A 10,581-nucleotide genomic window follows, 5' to 3' on the forward strand; every position below is an offset into this window, starting at 1 on the left:
CTGCTTTGAGCAACTGCCCAGAAGACAAGGTAACAGGAAGACATCAGAGTATTGTAGCTATAGGGCCACCTAACACAAATTAGTCCCAGGAACTCAGCACTGCCCTTTGGACATGGAAAAGTAGCAAATGTCTGGAAATCACTGGTATAAGACTACAATATCAAAGAGACACATACAGAAGCAGCCCTTACCCATTCTACCTGTTTTTGATCATCTTGATACATCTGCAAATTAAAGAGGAGACAAGTCTTGCATCACTTTTGCCCCCAGCTACACACCCTGTAGACTATTCTTGCTGGTTCCCTGGACTGGCTTTACTGAGAGACAAAAAAGCACCCCAGGAACACTATGGTCAAGAGAAAGGGACATGCTAAAAGCGTTTCTGCCTTGAGGAGAGCTCTGCATGAGCTGTCACTCCATGGGGCGTTGTCACTGCAGAGTTACCTCCTGCCCTCAGCTCACATCCCAACTTCTGGACCCTGCCACGTGGCTGCTTGGGAGGTGAATTAAAAAATCATCTCCAGTGTCCACTCAGGAGAGGGCTAGAGGCAGACACTGACAACCTGGCGGAGATCCCAGTTAGGTGATGCCATGACTGAAGAGTTGTGCAGGAGCTTCTTGTTGAAGGCTGGAGTACAACCAAGAGAGTGCAGTGACTGGCCACAGTGACAGGCATTAGCAGGATGATCCTCAGCCTGGGCAGCCCCGTTATCCTGTCCTGGGATGAAAGCAAAGGCAAGTAGTGCGAGAAGCAGCATATGCAATGATGATGACTACGGATCCCACGTACCCACCACACCACCGGCTTCTCCAGACCTCAGATCCCATGGGGTTCAGATCTCACTTGGAGGAGACCTGCAAGCCACAACAAACTATCCCCAAGAGCACAGCCCAGGGGAAATTCTCCATGGGTATCTCCATCTCTGTGACTCCCTAGAAGAGGAAATGGTGGGGGAAGCCCACCAGCCCAATCTCATTGCAGCTGAACGTGGAAGAGGCTTTTCCAATTTCACACTTTCATCTAAGGCTGCACTTTCTTCTCCCTACCAGTGACTGATCTCCCCAGAGACTTTTTGTACCCAGTCATTTCTTCAGTGTGTGCGCCCCACAGAGCACAAAAGAAGAAAAAAAGAAAAAAAGAAAAAAAAAAAAGCCATCTCAGGCTCTCCTTCTCACCTGAGTCCCAGTTCCCTGCCTTTCTTGTTCTGAAAAAATCAACTCAAACAGCCCCTTCACCAGAAGTTGGTAGCTTCTTTGCTAAGTCTTACTAGAGTGTGTGCCCAGTGAGATGCATCACATCAAATCTCCATATAATTCTCTCAATCCTATGCCCGTTGCCAAAACCACCAGGCAGCCCATTTTCCACTGTCCTTTCCCCCGCGCTTTGAGACCACCTCACACCCTTCAGACAGCGTTACCTCCCTAACCAAATCCTCGAACACCAGCAGTTTCATCTCTGTCTTTAATGGGAATCATTAAACAAAAGGGAACACAGATCCTGCAAGCAGGCTCGTGTCGCTTGCAGCCGCATCGGCGTGCTGTGGTATCGGAGCTGCCGACACGCTTGGGAATAAAAACCAAGCCAGGGAAGCTCCCTGAGGCCGGCAGCTCCAGGCGAACATCGTGGGGTGGGAGGTGCTGGAGTGCCACTGCAGTCCCACGCGCGTGCTTCAGGTGCTCCTGAGTGTACGTGTCTGTGCGGGCAGACGTTTCAGTGCGTGCCAAAGAGTGTCTATCTGGTCAGAGACGTGAGTGAGCAGACGTGCCCTCGGAGGGCCTTTGGGATCCAGACAGCCTGTTGTTCCCTTAGAGCTCGGGGGTCTGAGTGGGAGCCAGGGGGGCTCGTCCTTTGCTGAGAGGGTGGGGGTAGCTCCGGAGGTGTCCAGAGGCTGCAGAAGGAAAGCAGTGGAGGGGGGAAGGAAAATGGGAGGGAGGAGAGAGAGACAAAAAAAATAAATAATAAAGCACCATTATTATCACAGGAATAACTCTTGACTTCCAAACTTTTCCAACACACAAACCCCATGGAGCCCACCGTTCCCTTTCCTTCTCCCCTCTCCTCTGAAATTAGCATGCAAAACTATGCAATTCCTCGTAAAAAAAAGGAATTTACGTGGTAAATCAACAAACAAGGTTACCCACCCACCTGAGGCAACAAAAACAAAGCTCTTCAAAGCGCATCCTCTGGTACCAGTGAAACAAGGCCCACAGCAACTTTAGTTTTGCTCACGAAGCAGGTGTAAAATAGTTCCTACTCACTCAGACACTGAGATACAGGCCAACAAGCACCCGTCCGCCTCACCCAGCAAACAGAAGCCAGCCCACAGATGCAACTGCACAGAACTACGTAGCAGCAGCCCTGCATATTGCAAGCGTTGCAAAGCAGCAAGCCAGGGCAAATGTGACATGAAACGGGGAAAAGGCAGGTGGCTTTTGGTTGTTTGAAGATGTGTATGAGGAATAAAGCCTAGTTCGCAAGGGAGCGCTGAGCTATTTATACAGCAGTACGCTGTTAAAGCAAGTTTTGAACAGAACCTCTGAACCTGTCTCCTTCAGACAGGCAAGTTACTGAAATATCTGAAATACTGAAATATCCTCTTCAGAAAGAACGTGCTCATCACAGCATACTCTGTCTTATTCACAAGCAGTCTAGAAACTCTTTCAGGAACTAGGTAAGTATAGCAGGTCACTACATCCCACATGAAAATTTCGTATGAAACAACCTCAAGATGCACCAGGGGAGGTTTAGTTTGGACATTAGGAAGAATTTCTTCAGGGAGAGGGTGATCAAGCATTGGAACAGGCTGCCCAGGGAACTGGCGGAGTCCCCATCGGTGGAGGTATTTGAGAGACACCTGGACATGGCACTAAGGGACGTGGCAGGTCAGGTTGATGCTTGGACTTGATGATCTTGTAGGTCTTTTCCAACCTAGATGACTCCGTGACCTTCACAGCACCGTGGCACAGCAAGGTGGCTACTGCAACAGTGATAAGGAAGGTGGTACACAGAAGCACTTCTGTAAGGGGAATTTAGAGAGCCAGAAGGTAATTACCCAGGCTGGAAGCTGCTGGGGAGCCGGATGAGAGCTCAAAACAGGGGAAAGCCCCAGGGGAGCTCTGATGGCTGGGATCGTGGCTATAGTGCACTTCGAACAATGACACCGCAGGGAATATCCCTGTTTACTATTAATGTTTTCACCACTTCTAAAGCATATGTTATGAAAGTGCTTTCCCTTGGCCATGGCAAGCCTGCTCAGATAATCTGTTGGGCTGTGGGTAGTGCCTGGCCAGGAGAGGACTGCAGCTCCTCTCCGCCACAAAGTTTTGCTGTTTGTTTTGCACGTGAGTCATGGAAGAGCAGAGTTGTGATGTGACAACTGCTGGAGTGCTGCTGGGATGTTCGTGCAGTTGGGATACAACTGGGATACTAAGACACGAGCAGAATAGGAAGGATGTGCTCCTTCCAGTGTGATGGGCTCACTACACTGAGTTTGCATTTCTTCACCTAATTACCTTAGAAATAAAAATGCCGTGCTGGCTGTTGCCTCCACACTGACAGACAAGGAAGATCATCCCCTTCTCCCATCCCGACTACTGACCTATGAAACATTTGTGCTTCTATCACAGCTCTCTACTCCAAGTACCAGCCCACACTGATATCGCCTCATTCACAAGATCTGGAAAGACGAAAGCTCCCAGCGTGTTTTAAAAGGAAACTGAAAGAAAGCGTAGCCTTGTGTTGTGTCCCACAGGCTTTCACTAACACACACAAACACCTCTTGCATGCATGATCATAGTGTTCTCATGACAAAAAAAGAAAGAAAAAAGCCAAAAAAAAAAAAAAAAAGCTGTGGTGTTCCTTACATCTTTCCCTCTATTTTCTCTATTTTTTTTTTTTTCCTAATTATTTGCATTTGAACTTTTGGTTTATACTGAGCTTAATCAACCAGAAGAACTCTGCCAATGACCTGAGAATGGACATCCTTGTGCCGAGAAGACAACATCCAAGCGAAGCATACAAAGTGACTTTCCCCCCTTTACGGCACTAACTGCACTTATTTTTGATCGCGTCCACTCAACAGAAATGCCTGACAGTTAAGAGGATGGCTGTCTCATAAATGATTCACGTTCCTGCCTCTCCAAGTAAGGACTGAAAAAGTTGCAAGTTCCTATCACCAGCAGCCTACCAGGGACTGTCACATTACTAGGACTTCGCAGCTAGAAAACAAGTGAAGATTTTGTTTTTCTCCTCTCTGCCTTCTGCCTTTTTTAATAATAAAGATAAATTAAGCAAAGCTCTCGCTCATTTTTTATCCGATTTGAGGAAAGACAGACATGCTTGCTCCTTTCCTGGCCAGTTCTGCCATAGCCCAGATTTCAGTCTGGAGGCATGGAAGCAGCACAGGAACAGGAATGTGACTCAACTCATGGCAGAATTGTACAAAAACGGGATAATCTTCCAGTTCCACTGCTTTCAAAAACTATATTCAACTTCCTTGCTGCCACACAGACAGGGTCTATGCAATGCTCTCTTCTAGGACAGAAATCCCAATCCCGGGTTTAGTGTCTGGCAACTGGATGTCAGAAAGCAGCTTTTATTCGGCGGGGGCAGGAATGCACATTTGGAGGCTGCAGCTGGCGTGCAGCAGCTGGCTAAAAGTAGCTCAGCATGGAATTTATCTCTCGGCCATTTGGATCTGAATTTCAAGCACGAGCCACCCTACCATCTATTTCTGTTCACCTGCCTTGCTCCTCTGCTCCAACATCCCCCAGGCCTAGGGATTTTCCCCCATGCAGAGTAAGGAGCTGGCATTTAAGACCAAGTAGGTGCAGCTGGCAATCAAGGGGTGCATTTTGGGGTGATTCCCTTGGAGGAAAAAAGGAATGTGTGGTGGGTGTTCATACCTGCTTGTACACTCGCCTCCACGTCAGCAGAGCAGCCAGAGTGGCCACCAGCCTTTGCTCTGCTTTGGGATCTGCCAAACCCCAGCCCCTGGGGACCTCAGGAGAGCCACGGGGTCTGCCCCTGGAGCCACCTGCACTCCTCCCCAGCTCTGCGCAGGAGCAAGCCCGCAGCAAGCAGAGGCGAGAGGCCGGGGAGCGACTCGCTGCCGCCGGCGGGTACTTACGCAGGGATGCCACGTGGGGTGACGCGTGCCCGTGCCGGGTGCGCCCTCACTTCATATACTCCCCTTCGCTCACATAGTCCATAAAAGACCCCGGCAACTCAGCAAAATCTTCCAAGACAAGACTGGTGGAGTCCTCACCCAGCAGGTCGCTCTCGGGCCGGGAGGCCCGGGGGCGCGGAGCCGGTGGTGGCGGCGGTGGCGGAGGCTGCGGAGGGGCCTCGGAGGCAGCAGTGGGTCCGTGGGCAGGCGGCGGTGTGGGTGGCAGCTCCTCGGCCTCCTCTGGCTCCCCCTCGGAGGCAGCCGGCCCCAGGACGTGGTAGAGGCTGGGCAAGCGGATGTCGAAGCGGAGGCCGAACTTGGCGAAGAGCTTCTCGTTGAGGGAGTAGAGCTTCTCCGAGATGTCGTAGCCCAGGTGGGAGGAGAAGAGGCGGGCGACGTAGCGGTCCTTCCTCAGCAGGAGGTACAGCCGCCGCCTCGGCCAGGTCACGTAGCTGCAGTCGGTCTCGGCCGTCAGCGTGACCTGCAGGGCAGGGAGGGAGCAGAGTGAGCCCCAACACCCCGGGATCACCCACACCTCTCCTCGGGGTGGTGGGGCTGGAGAACCACATCAGATACATCCTCACCCACCGCTGATTTCCCTTCCCCAAGGAAACGATTTTGGTTGGTTTTAGAATTTGTTTTGCGTTGGGTTTTGCCAACATGATTACAACCATTTTTTTCTGCTAGCTGCGAGACCAGACAACAATAATAAGCCTTTATATACACAACACAAGACTGTATATTGCAATAAATATAAATAATAAAACAAACACACGAAGGGTCAAACGCTCCTGGGCTGAAGAAGAACATCCGAGTGTAATGGAGACACCGGCATGCGAACAAGTGTCGGAACAGAAATATCCCGGGGGCTCCCTTTCACTCTATACCCAGGGGTCTCCTTGGCCAGCCACCGTGGCAGAGGGCCACCGGGAAGCTGAACACAGCTTGGCTGAAAGTGCGTGTCCTTGGGATTGATATCCAACGCCACTGCCGTGCAAACAGCTGCTGTAGGAAAGGAATACAGGAGCTAAAACCCGAGAACTTCCCCAGGCCAAGGTGAGCGGGATTACGGGGCACACGGAAACCACAAGGAGCAGAATGTCCTTTTCCTGACCAACTTCTGGTGCAGCCATCCAAACCCTCTGCTTCCCGCAGGGGATTAGGTGAGCTGTGCCCACAGAAGCTGTCTCCCAACCAGGGCAGCAGGACAGGGTTCACTCACAAACACCTCCGGTATCATCAGGGCTCCTGGGGGAACGTGCCAGCCACAAAACCCGACTCCTGCGGGCCCTGAGAGCCAGCAGCTCAGTGGGAAGAAGACGTGGCCAGAGCAGAAAGCACGAGGAAACCAGCTCTCCTCGTGGAGTGAGTCAAGCTTCTGCCATTTTTCGGTGGACACAGAACTGAAACTGCTCGACCCAGGCAGCTGTGACGAAAACCTGGACAAGAAAACCTTCCACACCTCCCTCCAGCAAAGCCCCAGAATCAATTGTCCTGTTTTTTTTTTTTTTTTTTTCCACCCAGATGATTGAGATGCTGGGGATAAGGTTGAAATGAGCCACGGAGTCTTGTTAACTACTCGGATAAGAGTGCGTAGTGTGTCTGCCAAAGGTAGCACGTCACCATGGCAAGCCGTGGGTGTCAAGAGAAATGCCCTGCCAGGAACAAGGACCTGTCAAAGTCTCACCTGCTGAACGCTGCTCTCACACAGCCCAATACTTCTTCATGCTCCTCAGTAAGCAGACGAGGTTTTAGGCATTTTTGGCACACTGCTGCAGCCTTCCCCCACCCAGGACAGCACCTCCCCACCCCAGTGCCTTGCACAAGTGACCTCCCCAGCCAGCCTCATCTCGCAGAGCAGGAGCTCCCCAGCTATCTCACACACCACAGATAAGGATGCTCAGGAGCTCTGGGAACATTCAGTTCCACAGAAATCAGCTCAGAGAGCAATACAGATGTCTTCTCAGGTTGCACACCATCCAGCTGTCTGTTTCCCACCCTAGAGGGAGAATTTCCTCTCAAGGAGCACCGGGTATCATCCTCCCTGCTCGACTCTTACACAGGCCAAATTCAGAGCCAAGGAAAGCAGATTTGGGGAGCTGCCCCGGCTTAGCCAAGCCTGAACTCAGCTGTTTTTGCAAGAAAGCAGCATCATTCCCTCATGGCTGTCCCACGCTCCCAGGGGATTAGAAAAGTCCCTCCCCGTATGCCCTAACAGGCACACTCAGGACTGACATCCTGATAGGGATCAGCCTGTCCTGGCTTGTGGGTTGGAGGCAGAGAGATGTGGGCTTGAGTAATCTCCTCCAGAAGGAAAGCCAAGCAAACACGGGGGTGTTGACAGCAAGAGCGAAACCCTCTCAGTTGCTGCAAATAAGAATTGGTCCGGCCTCTCAGCAAGGGATTCCTGTGCTCAGAAAGGACCATATTCAGGCGTGAATCAGCCTTCCTGCTTCTCCACCCCAAAACGCATCACCATCAGAAAGGGGATATTTATGGGTTTACATCACTGCCGCGTTTTGCCACCCTGATGTAGCAGCACACGGGGTGAGCATGTCGGTGTCAGGGCCTTACCTGGAAGGTCCCTTCCTCGGAGGGTCGCAGTGATTCCCACTCTGGAGAGTCCAGGAACTGGTAGGGGAAGACGTAGTGGAGGAACTGCCCGTCCTGGCTCACTCGGACCCTGCAGAGAGGACAGGAGATAGGCAGGCTTAGACCACAGAGCAGGCACCCCATGAATGGGATCACACCGTGGGCAGGAGCTGGTCCCACCAGCGAGGAGAGGCTTTCTCCTTGCCACACACACGTCCCAGGTCCCCTCCAGGACAGCTGAAAATGCTGCAGTTTCTGGGGCTCAACCCCTTTGCTCCATGGAAAGGAGATTCACTGCCCCGTACTCTGCCTTTGCCATTCAGTGCTGGTCAGTGTTCCCAGGATACTCTTAACACATCCCAAAAAGAAAAGGACAAACACTGAAAAGGCAAGGACAACTTTTTTTCTGCATGCCCCTGCTCACCTTGCACCAGACTGCAATAAGCCATGAGCTGTAGGTGATGCTGGGCTCGCCTTCCCAAAGGAAAATCTTTCTGAGACACTTACAGCTCAGCCCTGCTCCCACTTGCAGGTCCCTTTCCCTTCCCACTCTCACTTGACATTAATGCCACATGCCTGACAGCAAAATCCAAAAGAATAGTAGTGGATTTTGCAAACTGGAAGAGAGATGTGCTCATAGAGGCATGCCACAAGCTCTCAGGTGAACAATTGCCAGCACTTCATCGGCACAGTTCAGTCAATAACCAAAAAGCATCAAAAGGATGTGACTTGCAGGCAGGCAGCTGCAACCATCCCCAGGTCCCTGTGGTCCTCCTTGATAGTCTGGGCGAAGGAACAGCACGAAGACATGAGAGCACAAGGAAAGAAAGAAGCCTGACGAGGCGGTGTACTCACTCTTTGATGAAATAACCCTCAAAGCAAAAAATTTCTGAGCCCTGAGGGCTCAGCTGTTGGGAGCAGAGCCTCTCCCTTTAGGGCTGTTGTCCAGGGCGAGCAGGTCAACCAAAGACTCCATGCATTTGGCCACCCACATCACGGAGGTGTGTCTGGTACCCACAGAGGCCACAGGTTCAGCCATCTCAATCCTGCCCTCAGAAACACTCTCTCTCAGCCTTCAGGCTGCAGGTCTGCTCCCGTTAGAAATAAAATCACTGAGGAAGAGGCGAGGACACCCCCAGCATTATCACAAGCGAGTCTGAGCTGGCTGCGCTCTGCTACATATTGCTCGATGCTGCAAAACATTCCCTATATTTTAAGTTGTATTATAATATTTTAATATGTTATTGATTTATTATTATTTAATGTAGGTTAAATATATTTATCATGTTTTTATTTATGTTAGGAAAAAAAAATTAAAAAAAGCCAAACCCCAAAAGCAAATTAAAAACGAGCGAACAACGAAACCAACAGACAGATGCGTGCTGCAGAGCCCTTTCAGAGGAAGGGAAGGATCACCACCCTGATTTCTGCAGAGGGGCAAAACCCCAAGAAGCAGCCCCAGCACTTTGTTGAGGAGCGGGCTGGCCCTTACCTGCCAGAGAGCAGCAGGGAGAGGCGGTCGATGGGCGTCTTGCCCTCCACCGCGTAGTTCTGGTCTCGGGCTAGCGGCTGCACCTGCTCCTCGCAGCACTTGACGATTTCCCTGTAGACCTCCAGGGGCACCTGCAAGGGCAGGTACATGGTCTTGTAGAGGAGGTCGAACTCTGGGGGGATGGTGTCCTTGCGGAGCCGGTAGGCCAGGTGGGCCAGCTGCAGCAGGCAGAGGAGGACGAGCAGCATGTTCCAGACGAAGACGTCCAGCCCGCAGGCGCTCAGCCAGCCCCACAGGGCGTAGCAGAAGTAGCCCGGGGCCAGGAGGCCGAAGATGTAGAGGGACCCGAAGATGCCGCTGCCCCCCATGTAGCCCAGGAGGACGATGCAGCTGGCCAGCTGGTAGGCTGCCCCCTCCATGTGCTCCTTCCAGGCATCGCACGCAGGGGGCTGGAGGACAGCCCGGGCCCAGGAGGGGCTGCTGGCGCTCATCCTGCCCCGCTGCCCACCCTCCCCAGCCGCCTGGCCTTAAAAAACTATTGTCATACGCAAAGAGGTCTGAAACCAGAGCTGCTGGGAGGCTGTTCCTCCTCCTCCTCAGCGCCGGCGGGTCCCACGGCAGCACGCTTCAGAGCACCATGCTAAAGCATTTTCGCGCCTAGAAAATCCCCAAAGCGTTCGTTTTTCCCTCTTGGTGGCTCAGAAATCAGGCCGGCCCCCTCCCTAGCCACACCAGAGGGGAAGGGAGCTGGCAAAGAGGAGGCCGAAAGAGTTGAGTCGAAGAGAAAGCAGAGGCCATTAGCTGGAAGACTCCGGGGCCGGACGGAGATCTGGTTGCACTGCCCCTCTGGCAGTGAAAATAGAGCCCGTGAGAGAGCTGAGCTGCGGGGAGGGGAGCGCAGGGCGCCCGGGGTTGGATTCGGCACGTCTATCTCTTGGCAGCCGCGAGGAGAGGGACCCCAGAGGGATAACCATGTTTGGAATTGAAATCCAAGGAGCAAAAGCAGCGAGGGGGGACGGAGAGCAGGCACGCAGCCGCCACTTAACATAACTCAGGCACCCAGATAAGCCGGGCGGCGCGGGGAGAGGGGAGAACAACCAGCTTTATCGCCGCAAACTCCAGCCGCACGCGGGGCTCCGCGCTGCTCTGCGCCCTCCTGCAAGGGGACGACGGCCACGCAGCACAAAAAAGGAGAAAGGTCGTCTCCTTCCCCTGCTGCAACCCCTAGCGATGGCAGGAATTTAGCAAAAGAAGAGAGAGTCGGGTCTGCGGGAAGGATTTCCCCGCGACGGGCTCTGCGGCACAGCCTCCCCACGGAGATGGGGCAGC

At 52.6% G+C, this 10,581-nt stretch overlaps 1 protein-coding gene across 2 annotated transcripts; it reads right to left on the reverse strand.

Annotated features, from left to right (window-relative positions):
* Nucleotides 1-1,448: 1,448 nt before the first annotated feature.
* On the reverse strand, nt 1,449-10,174 carry POPDC2 (popeye domain cAMP effector 2). Of its 2 annotated transcripts, none has more exons than XM_068698085.1 (4): nt 9,253-10,174; nt 7,743-7,851; nt 5,130-5,649; nt 1,449-1,889 (listed from the first exon to the last, which is right to left on the reverse strand). In XM_068698085.1, the coding sequence occupies exons 1-3, from the start codon at nt 9,741-9,743 to the stop codon at nt 5,176-5,178; spliced, it is 1,074 nt and encodes a 357-aa protein (XP_068554186.1). In that variant the 5' UTR covers nt 9,744-10,174; the 3' UTR covers nt 1,449-1,889; nt 5,130-5,175. The 2 variants fall into 2 exon arrangements, with proteins under 2 accessions (XP_068554186.1, XP_068554196.1); XM_068698095.1 differs by having other exon boundaries at nt 5,268-5,649; nt 9,253-10,173.
* Between the last annotated feature and the right edge of the window lie 407 nt (nt 10,175-10,581).

This window comes from Anas acuta, chromosome 1 (genome assembly GCF_963932015.1).
Source record: "Anas acuta chromosome 1, bAnaAcu1.1, whole genome shotgun sequence".
Taxonomy (NCBI): domain Eukaryota; kingdom Metazoa; phylum Chordata; class Aves; order Anseriformes; family Anatidae; genus Anas; species Anas acuta.

What these genes read in the sequence shown, in the direction of transcription:
- POPDC2 (XM_068698085.1), bottom strand. Translation starts at nt 9,743, where the DNA reads ATGAGCGCCAGCAGCCCCTCCTGGGCCCGGGCTGTCCTCCAGCCCCCT. An exon ending in TCCCTGCTGCTCTCTGGCAG is followed by an intron (nt 7,852 to 9,252) that starts GTAAGGGCCAGC and finishes TCCTCTCTGCAG; the next exon opens with GGTCCGAGTGAGCCAGGACG. An exon ending in CCGAGGAAGGGACCTTCCAG is followed by an intron (nt 5,650 to 7,742) that starts GTAAGGCCCTGA and finishes CCTGCCCTGCAG; the next exon opens with GTCACGCTGACGGCCGAGAC.